The 19,691-nt window shown below is 44.3% G+C and overlaps 2 protein-coding genes and 1 long non-coding RNA gene across 6 annotated transcripts in view; 2 read left to right on the top strand and 1 right to left on the bottom strand.

Moving 5' to 3' along the window:
* Window positions 1-187: 187 nt before the first annotated feature.
* On the top strand, window positions 188-7,915 carry LOC145534610 (uncharacterized). The gene is made up of 5 exons (XR_014074798.1): window positions 188-3,343; window positions 3,608-3,714; window positions 4,435-5,283; window positions 6,220-6,335; window positions 7,671-7,915. It is a non-coding gene; the product is annotated as an uncharacterized LOC145534610 (long non-coding RNA).
* A 5,518-nt stretch (window positions 7,916-13,433) lies between these two features.
* On the bottom strand, window positions 13,434-17,874 carry LOC145534596 (uncharacterized). Its single transcript, XM_081562461.1, has 2 exons — window positions 15,073-17,874; window positions 13,434-13,604 (listed from the first exon to the last, which is right to left on the bottom strand). Exon 1 carries the CDS (start codon window positions 16,254-16,256, stop codon window positions 15,624-15,626), a length of 633 nt encoding a protein of 210 aa, XP_081418587.1. The 5' UTR covers window positions 16,257-17,874; the 3' UTR covers window positions 13,434-13,604; window positions 15,073-15,623.
* ZNF24 (zinc finger protein 24) overlaps window positions 15,913-19,691 on the top strand; it is a 37,195-nt gene continuing 33,416 nt past the window's right edge. For 3 of the 4 annotated variants that reach the window (XR_014074783.1, XM_081562451.1, XM_081562449.1), the window contains exons 1-3: window positions 15,913-15,999; window positions 17,868-18,366; window positions 18,601-18,748. Coding sequence is in view for 3 of the 4 variants with exons in the window: in XM_081562451.1 (XP_081418577.1) it covers window positions 17,947-18,366; window positions 18,601-18,748 (568 nt within the window). In the remaining variant the exon portion in view is untranslated. Of the gene's footprint in view, window positions 16,000-16,538; window positions 16,682-17,867; window positions 18,367-18,600; window positions 18,749-19,691 lie in introns of those variants that run through there. The other variant, XM_081562450.1, reaches the window with a different exon arrangement.

Consider the following 19,691-nt stretch of genomic DNA (forward strand, 5'->3'; position numbering starts at 1 on the left):
GCAAAGGATATGATGTAAGTAAAAGTACTCTAAGAAGTAATAATGCTGGTTTCTTTGAACGGGAGTCCAGAGCAGCTGGGTTCCCACCTGTTGGGCGTTTTGCTCTTCCCTCTCTGGATGAGGGAGGGGGCGGCCTTGGCTTGTTTCCATGGCAACCACTCCGGATCCCGAGCCTCACCCCCTGTCCACCCCGGGGACCGGAAGCAATCAGTCGGGGGCTTCCCCGGCTTCTCCCCCAAAACTCAGGGCAGTCTTTCCCAGGCCGGAAGTTAGAGTTGAGGTCTCTTCGCGCTTCGAGGGCTCGAGAAGAAGCGACCATCACGCAGGGGGCGGGGAAAGGTCGCCCGCGGGCCTTGGCGCACCACCAGGCAGCCCCCCCACCCCTCCCACCCGCTCTAACCGGTCACCCCCTCTTCATACCCTTCACAGCCCAGTATCCTCGACTACCCCTTCTTCACGCCGCCCTCGCTTCCCCGGGGCCCCCACCGCGTCCCCGCACTACGGGCCTCCCACCGCGCGTCCGCGTTCCCCCTCTTCTTGTCCTCCCCCGGCACCCTGGGGCGCCCGACCCCCGACCCCAAAGCTAGATCTCCTCGCATCACCCCCCGCGCGCTTACCCGCCTTCCCGCGCACCCCTTCCCCCCGAACCCCCTCGTGTGACCTCACCGAGTCGGTCCCCGGGGGAGGAAGGTGTCCGGGGATCGTCAGGAGCCGGTTCATTAGAGGAGCTATTTCCAAGAGAGTGCCTTCGAAAAAGATCCCCGGATGTGGGGCTCCCGGCGCAGCCTGCCCTCCAGGCACCGGGTTCATTAGGGACCCTCGCGCGGTGCTGAGGGTTTGGTTTCCTGGGTGGAACTGAGAGCAACTGTGGCACAGATTCGGCTCCAAGTGCGGGAGACGCGGGATGCGTCCCAGTGGCCACGCCTGCGACTTCCAAAGGATGCTTTAAGCTTAGGGCCTTCCCCTAGATGGCTCCTGACACGTGGCCTCTAACCCCTCCTGTCGCTCAGGTCTCCACCCGATTCTGTTCCAGCCTAGTATCATCTGGGTCTGCTGCTCCTTCCCTTCACCAGGACCCTGGCCATCGCTGGCCGGCGCAGCACCGCAGAAAGTGTGGATGGCCTGAACTCAGACCCCAGCCCGGCTCCTCTGCTTTGGTCTCTGTTACCTACCTAAGCTTGCCCTGGCAGGTTCCTCACCTACCACATGGAGATGAAAAGAACCTTACAGGGCTTTTGTGGGGATTTAAATACTGTTGTTGTTTAGTTGCTAAGTGGTTTCTGACTCTTTTGCCATCCCAAGAATTGTAGCCTGCTAGGCTCCTCTGTCCATGGGATTTTCCCGGCCAGAATACTGGAATGGGTTGCCATTTCCTTCTCCAGGGGATCTTCCCAACGGAGGGATGGAACCCAGGTCTCCTGCATTGGTAGGGGGATTCTTTACCACCGAGTCACTGGGAATTTAAATGAGTTGGTTATTCGTTAAGATTTATTAGAAGAGTGCTTGGCACCTAGTAAATTCTCTGAGTGTCATTGTTACCCTTTGTGGTGGGGCATCTCACTGTGTAAGGTTGTATCATGTATTTGGTAACTTCCTTGTCTCTTTCCTGCTCGAGTATAAGCTTTATCTAGCCACACCAGGGCTTTGTTCAGGTGACTGCCATAGCTTGAGTGCCTGGAAGAGTTTTCAGGTGAAGTGGGGAAAAACTGGTAAAGAGAAAATAGGGGCACATATAACATTTCTAATTAGTCATCAGTTACTAGTGATACATATACTAAAATGCTAAGGTAAGTGTCTCCCTACCCTCTTCCTGCTAACAAGCTAGTGATACTTGGAGCAACTGTTGCTCCCCATACATCACTATGTTGCTGGCGACTTTGTGATTTGATGCAATGTTTTCTATAATTTATTTGATAATAAATTGCGAGATATTTTGCTGCTCTTTTTTTGACCCCAATAAGTTGAATCCTTGGGACATCTTTAAAGGAAATAATTTGAAAATTAGCATGTTTTATGGAAAATAGTCTATTTTTCTGAAAATGTGCTTCCAAGCATTGTTTATAATAGTAAAAATTAGAAATAATCTATAATAAAGAGATTAAGTAAATAAGATAGATATTACAGATGAGCAGTAGACATGAACATGAACACATGGAAATACATTAAGATGGAGGAATATGCTTTTTTCCTCTGAATGATTCCTTTAATGCCAAAGTAATATTGTTTTAAAAGTTAGTAACATCGAAAAAAAAATCCATGCAAAAGTAGTCTCATGAGTCTGTTCCTTAGCACTCCTTGCAGCAGGCTAAAAATAATTAGTTGGCCCTTTGAGCCTGTCCCAGAGTCATAAATTTCCTCAGGCTTCCCTTATTTCTCTTCTCCAGGAGTTCCTCTGCAACTCTGACTGATCTCTTATTGTAATATGTAGTCAGCCTCCTGGGCATGATTTTCAGAATAAATTGCAAAGTATTCATGAAAGTGAATGCCTCTGAGCCCTTTGATTCTCTTAAATAAGGAGGTATTCTTTGAAAGCGTGGCTTCCGTTAAGATTAAGGATACTTTGGGTACAATCTTAACATTTCTAGTCTTAGCTGTGTTCTGAAAAGCATTTGTCTTGTTTCCACTTGTCTCTTGAATCATATTGATGGAGTGTCTGTAAGGATCGGAGAAGGCAATGGCACCCCACTCCAGTCCTCTTGCCTGGAAAATCTCATGGATGGAGGAGCCTGGTAGGCTACAGTCTATGGGGTCGCTAAGAGTCGGACGCGACTGAGCGACTTCACTTTCACTTTTCCCTTTCATGCACTGGAGAAGGAAATGGCAACCCACTCCAGTATTCTGGCCTGGAGAATCCTAGGGACGGCGGAGCCTGGTGAGCTGTCGTCTATGGGGTCGCACAGAGTCGGACACGACTGAAGCGACTTAGCAGCAGCAGCAGCAGCAGCTGTAAGGATAGTTTCACCTCCTTGAAGATTAAAGCCTAGCGGTCCCCGAGCTATTCCCAGTCCAGATGTCTGCAAAATTGAGAGTCGTCAAAACTCCTTCCACAAACTTCAGGGGACCCTGACTGCCTTGTGTTAATGAAGGCAGACCTGTAATATGGCCTCCGGCCGCCGCTGGAGCAGCTTCTCCGGGCCCTGAGCCGGCTCCTCGAGCTTTGCCGTCAGTGGCTGAGGCCCGAGGTGCGCAGCAAGGAGCAGATACTGGAGCTGCTGGTGCTGGAGCGGTTCCCGGCCATCCTGCCCGAGGAGCTGCAGACCGTGAGTAACAACCAGAGCACAGAGAGGACGCTGTGGAGATGCTCCAGGAGCTGGAAAAGGAGCACGATGGGGAGGCTGAACAGGTGAGAAGGCGGCGGTGGGAGTGAGGGGCGAGGTGCAGTCAGGAGCCCGGGCGCATCATTGAGGGTCGAGCTCCCAGACCGTACTCCACTTGGCACAACCCAGTGTATAGTGTGGAGAATGGACTCCCGGCTGTGCCCGAAATCAGGACGTGTCTCTATTTTTTTCCTTCCCCTTTCCAGTGTCCCAAGATAGTTTCTTCATTTTATCCTCAAGTCCCAACCCGATTCCCTTCTTCAGCCTTGGCTATATCAAACTGTTTCTAGGTCTTTTTTGGACAAAAGGAGGACATGCTTGCAAGGAAACTACAAACTTGTGAAATCGCTGAGGAGATACCATGTCACCAGCCCAAGTCTGCAGAAAAGCAGCTGCGGTGGGCGTTGAAGAAGCTCTGCCCCTTCAGACAAAATGGCGAGGGGGGGTCGTGGCCCCATCATGTGACTAAGTCATCATTCTAACTTTTGTTTATTGATACTTGTACTAAATCTTGCTTATTGCTACCCAGTACCATGTTGAATTCCTCTCCTTCAGTTGCTCCTCTGTTCTCCAATAATTTCTTGTCTTTTAGGACTCTCTTTTCTTCCAGACTTTCCTCAGTCTCTATCTTTTTACACCTACTCACCATTCTACCTTTTGCACAGAGCTTTTCATCTTGATCGTTGACTGCCTCATCAGTATGTAAACTTCTTTTGCCTTATGATCTTCTCAGTATTTTCTGCCTTACCCTCTCCATCCTCTAAAATCTCAGGTGGCTCCGTGGTAAAGAATCCGCCTGCCAATGCAGGAGATCTAAGAGACAGGGGTTCCATCCCTGGGCCAGGAAGATCCCCTGGAGAAGGGAATGGCTACTCACTCCAGTATCCTTGCCTGGGAAATCCCATGGAGAGAGGAGCCTGGTGGGCTGCAGTCCTTGGGGTCACAAAGAGTCAGATATGACTGAGCACGCATGCACAGCACCATCCTCTACATTGATGTTATATTGCAAACATGCTAGCTCAAAAATAATCTGTGTTCCACTTAAATCATTCTATTTCCTTTTCCTTCCCTCTGAACAAAGAAATGATTACATTTTCTTTTCTATGTACTATTTCAGATAGAGACACCAGAACTAAAAATGTGAAATCTGCTTTAAGACAAAAGACTTCTTCAGGCAAATAACTGCATTATAAAGTTTCTAGAATTGATACTTTTGAACTGTAGTGTTGGAGAAGACTCTTGAGAGTCCCTTGGACTGCAGGGAGATCCAACCAGTCCATCCTAGAGGAGATCAGACCTAGGTGTTCATTGGAAGAACTGATATTGAAGCTGAAGCTCCAATACTTTGGCCATCTCATGCAAAGAGTTGACTCATTGGAAAAGACCCTGATGCTGGGAAGGATAGCGGGCAGGAGGAGAAGGGGACAACAGAGGATGAGATGGCTGGATGGCATCACCGACTCGATGGACATGAGTTTGGGTAAATTTTGGGAGTTGGTGATGGACAGGGAGGCCTGGCGTGCTGCAATTCATGGGGTCGCAAAGAGTCGGACACGACTGAGCAACTGAACTGAACTGAACACTCTTCAAGTGAATGCTCCCCAGAGTTTCACATTTAGAGGAACCTGTGAACAAGACAGAAAATTTGAAAGAAGACAGGGAAACTGTCCTCGAAAAAAACAACACAACTGTGGGGAATGTGGCAAAGTCTTAGTCAGAGCTCAGCCCTTAATCTACATCAGAGAATCTACAGTGGAGAGAACCCTTATACATGTGAAGTGTGTGCAAAGTCTTTCAGACAAAGTACAGTCCTGATCCAGCATCGAAGACTCAATACTGGGGAGAAACCCTGCAAATGTCATGAATGTGGGAAAGCCTTTAGTCAGAGCTCAGCTCTTAATCTACACCAGAGAACCTACAGTGGAGAGAAACCTTATACATGTGAAGTGTGTGCAATATCTTTCAGGTGAAGTACAGTTTTGATTGAGCATCAGAGAATCCATACTGGGGAGAAACCCTTCAAATGTCATGAATGTAGGAAATCCTTTAGTCAGAGCTCGAATCTTCTCATTCATAGCAAGAAACTTGCTGGAGAAAAAGTTCCATCCATGTTGTGAGGGAATCAAAGCATTTATTGAGAAATTTTTCTCTGAAGGGAGAAGACACAAGGCACTTATACTCTTTTAGTATAAATTGGTAGTTTCGGTGGGCACCAGTTTCCTTTCAAGGGTTATTAAAGCCACAGGAGAGAATGTGAATATTTTCTGCCAGCAATGTTTACTTCTCTGCTTTTCAGTACAGTGTCAAATCAGATGTCTTGAGATTCTCAAGCTATACAGTCCCATCCCTCAGTTCAGTTCAGTTCAGTTCAGTCACTCAGTCGTGTCCGACTCTTTTGACCCCATGGACTGCAGCACACCAGGCTTCCTTGTCCATCACCAACTCCTGGAGCTTGCTCAAACTCATGTCCATTCAGTTGGTGATGCCATCCAACAATCTCATCCTCTGTCATCCCCGTCTCCTCCATCCCTAGTGCAGCTCTTAAAAAGATACTCTCAGACACATTCAACTGTTTACATTATTAATACAAATAATAAACTAGTATGTTCCTTTTTAGACAAGTACATTTTTCCCGTTGAGAAGGAATGTGTGAGTTGGCATATAAATGGATATTCTCCATTTTATTACTTGAACATTGGAGCTGTCAGACCAAAGATTAAATTAGTTTTTGAAAAAAATTTCCTGGGAATTCCCTGGCAGTCCAGTGGTTAGGATTCATGTTTTCAGTGCCATGGGCCTAGGTTCAGTTTCTGGTCAGGGAATTAAGTTCCCACAAGCCACACTGTATGGCCAAAATATAAAATAAATGTCCTATTTTATATTCTGTTTTTGAATTGCTCAGTCATGTCCAACTCTTTTTGACCCTATGGACTATAGCCTGCCAGGCTCGAGGAGACCAAAAAGAATGTGTACCTCAAGACTTAGGCTGAAACGTCCAGGATCATTGTTAGGAAGCAGGTGAGTAAAGGGACTTTAATCATCTCTTAAGGAAATTCACAAGAACCTACATACTGTTTTGTTTGCATTTTTTAAATTTAGGTATAGTTGATGAATAATATAAAGAGCCTACATACTGTTTATGATACCAAGGGGTGCTAATATGCTAATTTTTTATCAAGTTTAGCCCAAGTCATATTAATTCTCTGGTTAGATAAACTAGCACCTCCTACTTATTAGGAGATCTATGTAAGTGCAAGATAACTCAAAGTATCCAGCAACACCCTTTAAGGATTTGTTATTCTAAGATAATATAATTCACATCACTGTTGGGTGGAGAAGTTCCAAGTATTCACAATGAAGAGAATGTAATCTTGCAAAGTCTATGGCACAACCAAGTGAAGGACACTTGCCTCAGAATACTTGATTAGAAAAAAATAATTGTGTAGAATTAAATATTTTTCTTGTGTAGAAAAAAATAATTATCTCCTTTACCATTTATATTGGAAATATCTCAGTGGAAGTATTAAGATAGTGTTACATGTCATCAGGGAGTGGTATAACCATAATAAGTGTTCTAATAATGAACAGTTTTCTGTGTGTCTAGAGATTGTTGAAAAGCAGAAGATCTGGAAGATAAAATCCAGACAAGTATCTGGTGAAGGGACTGACAAAGAGTCTTCTCTTTGCCACTAACACTTAGGACAGGCCGTGATGAGACTGTCCCAGCAGTCCTAGAAGAAGATTTGTTTTCACTTTTTTGGCCACTCTGTGCGGCATGTGGGATCCTAGTTCCCCTGACCAGGGATTGAACCTGTGCCCTTGCATTGGAAGTTCAGAGCCCTAATCACTGGAGCACCAGGGAAGTCCCAGTCCTAGAAGGTCTAAATGGATTATATAAGCAATAAGTCCTGGATGGCTAGTAAATAATATTATTTTATAATTTCTATCTTGGATTCAACATGCATCCTTTTATAAAGCTATTTGCTAAATAACTATAATTACTATTATATGCTAATTATTTGGGCTTCCCAGGTGGCTCAGTGGGTAAAGAATCCACCTCCAATGCAGGAGATGCAGGAGACGTGGGCTCAATCCCTGGGTCAGGAAGATCCCCTGGAGGAGGGCATGGCAACCCATTCCAGTATTCTTGCCTGGAGAATCCCATGGACAGAGGAGCCTGGTGGGCTACAGTCCACAGGGTCAAAAAGAGTCAGACACGACTGAAGTGACTGAGCATATGCTAATTATTTACTTCATTGATTCCTGACATTTTAACCTCATGGATGTGTCTTATTATCTGGATCTCTTACTCAAGTTCAAATTGAAGGCTAAGATTAACTTGTTTGTCTTCAGATGGAGGACTGATTTTATTCAAAGTCTACAATGACATGGGGTGGCAGCTAAAATAAGGAACTCTACAGTCAGAGCTAATGATCAGCTGGATAGACATCTGCGGTCTTTTCTTATACAGCTCTGCTGGCTCCAGTCTATTGAAGAAGGACTTGTCAGGATTGTAGGCAGAATATCTCCACTTGGACATGTCAGTGAGGCTGCATCAGAACTGAATTAGTCCATTAAATGTTGCTTTTGATTCCTTGGCTTTTAGCAGTCTTGCAACCCAGGTGGTTTTACAGTTTGATTTCTTGATAGTCATTCAACCAGAAATGATTAGGATAGGCCAATAATGATAATTCCACTCCGCCTGGAAGTAATTTTGATTTTGTGTTGTTGCTCAGTCCCCAAATCATGTCTAACTCTTTGTGACCCAATGGACTGCAGCCCATCAAGCTCCTCTGTCCCTGGGATTTCCCAGGGAAGAATACTGGAGTGAGTTGCCATTTCCTTCTTCAGGGGATCTTCCCAATCTAGGGTTCTGAAGCTACAACTCTTGCATTGGCAGGTGAATTCTTTACCACTGAGCTACCAGGGAAGCCCAGTTTTGATTTAGGCACTGGCATATCACTCAATTTAGGCCAATGAGACATTAGGGAAAGCCTGCTGCCTGGCTTCTGGAAAAGTTTGCTTTCTTCTAAAAAAGAGACATAAAAAAGAGATGATACTTTTCAGTCTCCAGATGTTCTTGTGACTGGTTATGTTAGCAGGCAGTGCTGCAAGACCTGGAAGATGCAGCTGACCCAGGTGGAAGGAAGAGGTAAGAATACTACAGATAAGCAGGACTAAGCCCTGAAGTCCCACTTTTCATATACTTACACTAGAAGGACGAAAGACTCTGTCTACCTTAAGAAGTCAGGGTAAAAATCAGAAGATCAATTTAAAACCAAAATAAGTAGAAGAGAGAGAATGATAAAAGTAAAAAACAGAAGCTCTGGTTCTAGGCAAGATGTAGTAAGCATACTCCAACCCTGTCCCTTTCCAAAGAGAGAGTCCCACAGTTGTTGTCCAGTTGCTCAGTCGTGTCTGACTCTTTGCTACCCCCTAGACTATATAGGACACCAGGCTCCTCTGTCCTCCACTATCTGCCAGAGTTTACTTAAATTCAAGTCCACTGAGTCAGTGATACTATCTAACCATCTCATCCTCTGCCACCCCTTTATCCTTTTGCCTTCAGTCTTCCAGAGCATCAGGGTCTTTTCCAATGAGTTGGCTCTTCCCATCAGGTGGGCTAAGTCCCAGAGAATCCTGGACAAAGATCACAGAGTAGCTCCCTGAGGACCTCTCAAAGTGAATAATAGAAACCAGACTAGGGAAGAAGACTAGAATTTCAAGTTCCACTGAATTTACCCTTTTTTTTTCCTTTTTGGTATCACCTGGCCTAGACTCAAAGGAAGCCTGAAACCCAGAAGTGCCCACAGAGAACCCCAAGGGATGGGAAACGGGTTCTTAAGGGTCAGAGAGCATAAGGGAAGTTCCATATCTTTTTTTCTTCATTCAACTTCTCTCCCTGTGACAGTGGCAATGATAGCAGCACAGCAATGACAGAGGACATGGGGCAGGCACTTTAAGAGAGAGGGGAACACTTCATTCTGCTCAGAGGAGCTTTGGTCCCAGAAGCTTGGTGCCAATCCTCACTGCTTTTATTTATTTTTAAAATATTTATGTATTTGACTGTACTGGGTCTTGGTTGTGGCACACAGGATCTTCGATCTTCTTTGGGACATGTGGAGTCTTTAGTTGCAACACGTGAACTCTTAGCTGTGGCACAAGGGATCTAGTTCCCTGACCAGGGATCAAACCCAGGCCCCCTGCACTGAGAACTCGAAGACTTAGCACTGGACCACCAGGGAAGTCCCAAGGAATAAAATTTAAAAATGGATAAATTGGAGTTCATCAAACATTTTCCTCTGTCAAACACTCTATTAAAAGAATATAGAGAGATATAATTTTTAATCGTGATTTTCCAGATTCATTCTTTATGTACCAAATTTTGGTTTTAGCTCAATATTTCTTTAATTTAAAAATTCAATTTATTCAAACTAAAAAAATCATATATATTAGCTCCAGCTGCTATAACAAAATATCATACACTGGTGGCTTAAATAGCAAGTTTGTTCTTACAGTTCTGGAATTTGGAAAGTCCAAAGTAAAGGTGTTAATTTGGTTCCCTGTCACCCTGCTTATTTAACTTATATGCAGAGTACATCATGCAAAATGCCGGGCTGGATGAAGCATAAGCGGGGATCAAGATTGCTGGGAGAAATATCAATAACCTCAGACATGCAGATGATACCACCCTTATGGTAGAAAGTGAAGAGGAACTAAAGAGCCTCGTGATGAAAATGAAAGAGAAGAGTGAAAAAGCTGGCTTAAAACTCAGCATTCAAAAAACTAAAATCATAGAATCTGGTCCCATCACTTCATGGCAAATAGATGGGGAAACAATGAAAACAGTGACAGACATCATTATCTTGGGCTCCAACATCACTGCAGATGGTGACTGCACCCATGAAATTAAAAGATGCTTGCTCCTTAGAAGAAAAGCTATGACAAACCTAGACAGCATATTAAAAAGAAGAGACATTCCTTTGCCAACAAAGGTCCGCCTAGTCAAAGCAATGGTTTTTCCAGTGGTCATGTATGGATGTGAGAGCTGGACTATAAAGAAAGCTAAGCACCAAAGAATTGATGCTTTTGAACTGTGGTGTTGGAGAAGACTCTTGAGAGTCCCCTGGACTGTAAGGAGATCAAACCAGCCCATCCTAAAGGAAATCAGTCCTGAATATTCATTGGAAGGACTGATGCTGAAGCTGAAACTCCAATATTTTGGCCACTTGATGCAAAGAACTGACTCACTGGAAAAAAACCCTGATGCTGGGAATGACTGAAGGCAGGAGGAGAAGAAGAGGATGACAGAGGATGAGACTGTTGGATGGCATCATCGACTTGATGGACATTAGTTTGAGCAAGCTCTGGGAGTTGGTGATGGAGAGGGAGGCCTGGTGTGCTGCAGTCCGTGGGGTCTCAAAGAGTCAGACACGACCGAGAGACTGAACTGAACTGAATTTGGTTCCCAGGTGGGGGCTCTCTTCCTGGCTTGCAGATGGCCATCGTTATGCCTTGTCCTCACATGGTAGAGAAACAGAGGAAGCAGCCCTGTGTGTGTCTTTTATAAGGGAACTAATCCCACCCTCATGACCATATATAAACTTAATTACCTCCCAAAGTGCCCAGCTTCAAATATTATTACACTGTGAGTTAGGGCCTCAGCTAGTGAGTTTGGGAAGTGGGCACAAACTTTCAGTCCAAAAATTATATGACCCAGCAATTCCACTTCTAGATATTCACTCCAGAGAGATAAAAACTTATGATCACAAAGCCAGTCCACTAATATTTATACTGTGCACGTGTATTAGTCGCTCAGTCGTGTCCAACTCTTTTGCAACCCCATGGAGTGTGACCCCATGCAATCCCAGGCTCCTCTGTCCATGGAATTCTTCAGGCAAGAATATTGGAGTGGGTAGCCATTCCCTTCTCCAGGGGATCTTCCTGATCCAGGGATCAAAGCCAGGTCTCCTGCATTGCATGCAGATTCTTTACTGTCTGAGCTACCAGGGAAACTCTATTTAAAATCGCCCAAATCTGGAATTAACCCAAAAGTCCTTCAATGCTTAACTGGACAAACAAACGATACCTACAGTAAAATCCTACTCAGCAATATGCAGCAATAAAATGAAATGAACAATTGAGACACGTAACAACGTAGATGAATCTCAAAGTTATTATACTTAATGAAAGTTATGTAAAAGGTTAAATACTTTATGATTCCATTTATATTACACTGTGTAAAAGTCAAAACTATTTTGATGGATAATAAACCAGTGGTTCTGGAGGAGGGCATGGCAACCCACTCCAGTATTCTTGCCTGGAGAACCCTATGGACAGAGGAGCCTGGTGGGCTACAGTCCAAGGGTCACAAAGAGTCAGACATAACTGAGTCAACTTGGCATTCACACATGCAAACCAGTGGTTGTCATGGGTTATGGAGTAGAAAAGTTGTAAGTACATCTTGAGGGAGATTTGTGGAATGACAGAACTATCATATATTATGATTTTGGTGATAGTTTCATAATTTATACATGTATTAAAACTCTTAGAGCTATCTGCTAAAAGCAGAACTAATTTTACTATTAATTTATTTTAAAAAGAGAAGAACCCCATGAAATAAAAAACAAAATAATAGAGCAAATAAACAAAACCAAAAGTTGTTTCCTTTAAAGATGAATAAAATTGATAAACTTCAAGCAACACATATACAGAAAAATAAACAAGACTACCAATTTCAGGAATGAAAAAGGAGACATCACTACTGACCCTGTAGACAGTATATTAAGGGAATATTATGAACTTTATGCTAATACAGCTGACAGCTTATATGAGTTAGATAAATTTCTTGAAAGACACTTTTCTTTATATCTCATTGAGATATAAATGAGACTACTTTCCCTTATATCCCATTGACCATGAACTGAATCATATGACCATTTCCAGCTAGGCAAAGTGAGTTCACAGCAAAGGGAAACAAATAAGTCATGAATTGCTTAGCTCAATCACAACTTATTACCTATGGCTGAGCACAGTGTTGTTGTTCAGTTACTCAGTTCAGTTCAGTTGCTCAGTCATGTCTGACCCTTTGTGACCCCACGGACTGAAGCACGCCAGGCCTCCCTCTTCATCACCAACTCCCAGAGCTTGCTCAAATTCATGTCTATTAGAGTCAGTGATGCCATCCAACCATCTCATCCTCTGTCATCCCCTTCTCCTCCTGTCTTCAATTTTTCCCAGCATCAAGGTCTTTTCCAGTGAGTCAGTTCTTCATATCAGGTAGCCAAAGTATTGGAGTTTCAGCTTCAGCATCAGTCCTTCCAATGAATATTCAGGACTGATTTCCTTTAGGATGGACTGGTTGGATCTCCTTTCTGTCCAAGGGACTCTCAAGAGTCTTCTCCAACACCACAGTTCAAAAGCATTAACTCTTCAGCTTTCAGCCTTCTTTACAGTCAAAATTCTCACATCCATACATGACCACTGGAAAAACCATAGCTTTGAGTATATAGACCTTTGCCAGCAACGTAATGTCTCTGCTTTTTAATACGCTGTCTAGGTGTGTCATAGCTTTTCTTCCAAGGAGAAAGCATCTTTTAATTTCACAGCTGCAGTCACTGTCCATAGTGATTTTGGAGCCCAAGAAAATAAAGTCTGTGACTTTTTCCTTTGAAAGTGAAAATGTTAGTCAATCAGTCGTGTCCGACGCTTTGTGACCCCATGGACTGTAGGCTCCTCTCTCCATGGAATTCTCCAGGCACGAATACCAGAGTGCGTAGCCATTTCCTTCTCCAGGGGATCTTCCTGACCGAGGAATCGAACCTGGGACTCAGAGGATGGGGTTTCAAAACCAAGGTTGATAGTCCCTGCTCTCAAATGAGTAAATTAGAGAAGAAAAACTCATTGTGATTTTATTTACTCTCTCAGAAAGAATTAGGAATGATAGAATGAATCCCAGGCAAAGGGTTTTGTTAAATTTTAACATTTTTAATCTGTTCAAGTACTTCTGTTTGATGTGTATGTTTTTAGTTTCCCAGCATTAACTAGATGTAAAAACACTTAAAGCAAAACAAACAAACAAACAAACACTTAAAGCAAGACAAAATAAAAGAAAAATGCCTTGAGCTAGCTTTTATTTATTTATTGCCTTTTAAAACTTTACTTCGACATAGCTATACTTACAGAAAACCCACCTGCCAGTGCAGGTGACATAAGAGATGCAGGTTCAATCCTGGGTTGGGAAGGCCCCCTGGAGGAGGGCATGGCAATCCACTCCAGTATTCTTGCCTGGAAAATTCCATGGGCAGAGGAGCCTGGTGGGCTGTGGTCCATAGGGTCACAAAAAGTTGGACAAGACTGAGGCGACTTAGCATGCATGCAAGCACACTTAATACATACAGAAATACACTCATATTGGTTAATAGAATGCAATTTAACTTATCCTACACAATTTGGGCCAAAGAACTTGGTACATGGCTTGCTTTTAAAAAGAAAGAAAAAGGATTTTCAATCTGGTTTATTTTTTATCTATTACAAATGTATATACAAGATCCTCCATCAAATGCTTCTAAAGCACACAGCATGAACCTTGAGAAATTAAATTTTGGCTTGTCTCTGAAAAATAACATGAGCTAGCTTTTAGAGTCACCAAAGAGAGAACGGTTGGGAAGAGCAGCCAAGTAGGTTGGTGGCAATAGCCAAGTAGGAAAGAAAAAAAGTGAAGATTTTAGAAACTTCCTAAATGAAGAGAGATGAGTCATCAGAAGTAGCAGGGGTATTGGGGGGCAAAGCTCCAGTCAGAGAGTAGAGGAGTACTATACCATCAGCTGCTAACTCGTGAGCTCTCTCATTCACCAGTCCAGCAGACTGAGGGCTCTTTGCAAAGGGAACTTTCCCGAAGAGGCAGAAAGCTGAAGCCTGAGGATCTTGGAATGCTTCTGAAAGGCTGGACCTGCACTTCTAACACAGACCTTAAACAACAGGGCTCTTTCTTTGTGGTTTCTGAGGCCTGACATGTGACCTAGTAAACGCAGCAATCTGAGCAACCCACACTTTATTCATTTAATCAACAAATATTTACCGAGTTCTCTAGTCAATCCTAAAGGAAATCAACTCTGAATATCCTTTGGAAGGACTGACACTAAGCTGAAGCTCCAATACTTTGGCCACCTGATTCAAAGAGCCAACTCATTGGAAAAGACCCTGATGCTGGGAAAGATTGAAGGCAAAAGGAGAAGGGGGTGGCAGAGGATGAGATGGTTGGATGGCGTCACTGACTCAATGGGCATGAATTTGAGCAAACTCTGGGAGATAGTGAAGGACAGAGGAGCCAGGTGTGCTGCAGTTCATGGGGTCACAATCAGACCCGACTTGGCGACTGACCAACAACCATGTACCAGGCAGTCAGTATCCTGGGATTAATATGTGGAGATACCGTGGTGAATAAGACAGGCAAGGTCTCTGCCTATATGGATCTTATGGACAAAAGCAAAACAAACAAACAAAAAAATAGAGAAGTGAATAAATGAGATCACTTCTACCCAGCGCTATGAGAATGGGGAGGCTTCCAGGAGAAAAGGTGGTCAGGAAGGCTGAGGATCCAGACCACAATGAGCCTATAGAGTTGGAGAGTGGGGGTGGGGGCAGGGAACAGACTAGTGGGGTCTTACAGGAAAATGTAAGGAATGCCATAATTAAGGCAGTAGGGGAAGATTCCCCTGGAGGAGGAAGTGGCAACCCACTCCAGTATTCTTACCTGAAAAATCCCAAGGACAGAGCAGCTTGGCCAGATACAGTCCATAGGGTGGCAAAGAGTAGGACACAACTGAGCAACTGAGCACAAGGAGGAGTAAGGTGGTTAGGGATCCATCAGATGTCTTTAAATAGAGGAATGAAGTTGTCTGATTTCTGTTTTTAAACGATCACTTTGGCAGCTGCTTTGTAATATAAACTGTCAAGCCTCAAGTCAGAAAATGACCACGCATTCTTCAAATTCAATGTGAGCTCACTGCCAAAGCTCTTGGTTAAGAGTCTCATCTTGTTTCCCTGACAAGTAAACTGGTCATAATAAAGTTCTGTGGCATAGCAAGTAGGAGGCAAAGGTGAGTGTCATGCCTTGGTTTCAAATCTTGCTTCCCGCTTACCAGTTATGAGCACTCGGCAAGCTATTTACTTGTACCTCGATGATCTCAGCTGTAAAATGGGAATAACAAAAGTTCTTACTATCTCAGCGTTGTTGTGAAAATGAAATTACATGTAAAGCACGGTGACAGTGCCTGGTACAATGTAATTAACATTCATAAATATTCATAATACTTCTTTCAGAGAACTACTGTGAAGATCACATGAGATAATGCGTGTGAAGAGGCTTATGAAACCGTAAGACTGTCTTAGTGGCAGAATTCTTTCTTTTCCTTGTCTTTCAAGCGGAACCCAGAAGGCTAGGATACCGGGGGAGGGAGGCGCGAGGCCAAGCGCAGCCTCAAAGCAGTCATTGTCGTTGGACAGCCCTTCCCCCTTCCCGGAGCGCATCTCCATGGCAACGTGGGGCTTCGCCTCCCCCCGCCTCCTGGGGCCCACAGACCGGAAGCAGTCCGCGCCGGGGGCTGCTGGGAAACGGCTTGTTAGCGGCGTTTCTGCGTCGGCCGAAGACAGCGAAGCGGCTGTGGTTCCCGAGCCCGAGGTTTGCGCGAGTTGGGGGAAGGGTGTGAGGGGGACGCTGGCCTGGGGGCTGCAGTCTGCTTGGCAAGAGTCAGCGAAGAAGCCTGGCGGGAACCTTCCTCGGCTTCTTCCAGAGGCGCGGGGGACAGGCCGCGGTCTCCGTGCCCGGCAGTTGTGGGACGGGCAAGGGAAGACAGAAAGCCAGATCGGGCCTTCAGCACCCTCGAAGAGTCCTCCATCTCTTGTGTCCTTCGCGACCCCCGACTTCCCCTCCCCCATCGGCCGGTTTTGTTCTATTTCGAGGCCCTGGCATCTCGCGGAGAGTTCTGGGATTCTTTTCGGGCGGAGGTGGGAGTGGGCGGGTCTCGCGCGGGGCCTGCCGGGACTTGTAGTTCAGCCGGCCGCGGGCGGAAGTGCCGCGGCTCGTTTGCTGTTGTGGCCGGGTGGCATTCGGTCTGAGGAAACCCGCCTGCTGCGAGTGCGGGGAAAAGGGGCTGACGTCGTTGGGGTGGGGGCGCGGTTCGCAGCAGCACTCTGCAGGAGTGCGTGGGGAGGTCACCTGGGTCGGGAGTCTCCGCCCAAAGACGGTCGGGACCGCGGGCCTGCGCTTCCCGCACCTCCTCACATCCCACCGCCAGGGTGCTGTTTGAGAACGTGAAAGGAAGAGAAATTTCTTTTCTATAGAATGCTTGAGCCGTAGTAAGGTAGGGTCTTGGAATAGAAACAGATCTATAGGCCAAAGCTACCTGTTTATAAGGCCGCCACACTCCAGAGTGTTTAATTAAACTTGTGTGTATGTTACCGATAAGGTCTTTTCTGATTCCTAGTTTTGGTAGGGTTACAGGAAGATTTTGGAAATGATTAGCTTTCATAACCTGGGGCCTGAATGGGTACACTGAGCAGCTGCGTGGCTCATTCTTAACGGGTTGTAGACAATGGCATGGGCATGACTGTGCAAATACCAAGGAAAGGATCAGAAATAGCACAAGGTTTCCATGAAGGTAATAGCTGGGGAGATTGTGAGTCATCCAGTGTCAGCGGAAGAATCTGCACCACAAAGGTGTTTTGAGGTGCTTTTTTTCCCTAGAATTTGCTGATTAATGCCTGTCGTTCCTAATTTAAAGGTATTTATGGTGTGGAGGGTAACTGAAAAATAGTTAAATTTTATGGCACATAGTGGTTACTTTTTTCCAACATTATTATCTGTTCCTGAGCAAGTGAATTTTTTTTAACGTATATTTAAAGTCCTAGGAGTTCTTAAACATTTAAAAAATAACCCTTAAACGTTTTGTGAAAAAAAATTTTTAAACAGATAATAAAAAAGCAGTCCCTGCTTTTGAGATGACCTAAGTATGTCAAGGAACACCAGTACTGAATTGTAGATAATGTGTTCAAGGGTCAGATGCATTTGGGTAACACTGAGAAGGGCTGGTTCTTAACTTGGATTCTTTTGATTGTTGAAATAGGTTTTGTTCATCATAGATTGGCAAACTTGATCTCTAAAGGACCAGGGTAGATATTAGGTTTCTCGTGCCCTATAGTGCCTACTGCAAGTACTCAACTCTGCTATTGTAGTGTGAACAAATGAATAAAATTATTTATAGAGACAGACGATTTAATTTCATGTCATTTTCACATGTCATGGAGTGTTCTTTTGATTTTTTTCCAACCATGTACAAGTGTGAAAACTATTCTTAGTATACGCATTGTATAAAAATGGGCAGCAGGCCAGATTTGGCCATGAGCTGTAGTTTGGAAACTTCTGGTTCAGGTTATTGATTGGAATTTTTAATCTAGTAAAAGAATACATTTTTATTTCCTTTAATCAGTCTGTGTCCAGGTTCTTAGAATATTTAGTCATTTATATATTTTTCATTTCTTGTGCCTCAGGAGTGCCTGTGAAGAAAACTGGGTATTTCCCTAAGGTATCTTGCCTTGATTGTCTTTCCTTGAAGTATTATAAATCAGGATGTCTGCACAGTCAGTGGAAGAGGATTCAATACTTATCATCCCAACTCCAGATGAAGAGGAAAAAATTCTGAGAGTGAAGTTGGAGGAGGATCCTGATGGTGAAGAGGGGTCAAGTATCCCCTGGAACCATCTTCCTGACCCGGAGGTTTTCCGCCAGAGATTCAGGCAGTTTGGATACCAGGATTCACCTGGGCCCCGGGAAGCTGTGAGCCAGCTTCGAGAACTTTGCCGTCTGTGGCTCAGGCCAGAGACACACACAAAAGAACAAATCTTGGAGCTGGTTGTACTGGAGCAGTTTGTTGCCATCCTCCCCAAGGAGCTACAGACTTGGGTTCGAGAGCATCATCCAGAGAATGGAGAGGAGGCAGTGACAGTCCTGGAGGATTTAGAGAGTGAACTAGATGACCCTGGACAGCCAGTAAGTTTCCCGTGTTAGGAGCACTGGCATAGCAGTATTCACAGCTTCTTAATTAGTTCCACTCAACTAAATTAGAATTGTGTTTATGCTTCCTCTCCCCCACCCTTCATTATTTATGCTGCTTTGCCCTCTAGGCCTCTGCAGCATATGTTTTCTATGATTTCTCTGGTATGTGTTTTAGTTTTGATTCTCACCAAATTCCTTCTCAACTGAACCAATTCCTGTCATTTCCAGGTTTCTCTTCGTCGACGAAAACGGGAAGTGTTAGTGGAGGAGATAGTATCCCAAGAAGAAGCTCAGGGATTACCAAGTTCTGAGCTTGATGCTGTGGAAAACCAGCTCAAGTGGGCATCCTGGGAGCTCCATTCCCTAAGGCACTGTGGTGAGGACCAGAACTCCCTGTGGGTTGGAGAGTGAGAGTGTGGACCTTTTGTCCAGAACTCTGCTTATTTTTACTGGGAGCAGGGAGGGGGAATAATCACCTTCACCTGATTGCTTAGACATAGACACATTGTAGCATTTCTTTTCTTATGTGATAACAGTTGGTTTGCTAACCTTGGGTCTTTTATTCTTCAACATAACATCATCAACCTTTTCTTTGCTTTTATGTCTTTCTTTGAAGGCCTGCCCATTTCTGGTGGACATTTGGCTTACTCTGAGCCATAACCCACCTGTAGACCAGGTCCCTCGGTATTGTTTAGTTGCCACCTGTTTCATATCCTTCCAGTCTCCTACCTAGTCCCCCTGGTATAATAAGCTTACCTCTTCAAATCTAGTTTTTTTGTTGGTTATCACCAAAATCTTTTTGAATTTTCAGCTTTTTTGTTTTTTCTTCAACATAAGTACAGAAAAATTAAATGGAAAGATCATTCACTAATGCCATTCTTTCCCAGCATCTTGGCAGTTAATGCCACATACTTATTTATTTTGATACAATCCCGTATATTCCTAAAACTGCTAGATTTCTTTTTCATATTTATATGAATTAAAATGAAAGTTTGTTTGCGACTGCTTTGGGCATCATTTCTGAGGTAGTTGAAGGTAATGCTAGTGTGAGCCAGATGAGTTCTGAGTAGGCTGCCTCTCTGAATTATAGGGTGTTCTTCTGTGCAGTAAAGTTTGAGAACCAGTATCTTTGGTTGTTGGAGGTGGCATCTTCCTGGGTAGCAAACTTCTCCCTTGCCTGAACTGTAGAATAGAATAATTCTCACCTCATTTTAGCATTCTGGTCTTTACCACACTTGGGAACTCAATTCTTTCTGTGCCATTTGTCTCCTTCACACTCACTTCTCTGTTATTCAGATCTCCAGACCTCACTAATCTCC

This window comes from Giraffa tippelskirchi, chromosome 14 (genome assembly GCF_054371585.1).
Source record: "Giraffa tippelskirchi isolate mGirTip1 chromosome 14, T2T-mGirTip1v1.2.pri, whole genome shotgun sequence".
NCBI classification, from domain to species: Eukaryota; Metazoa; Chordata; class Mammalia; order Artiodactyla; family Giraffidae; genus Giraffa; species Giraffa tippelskirchi.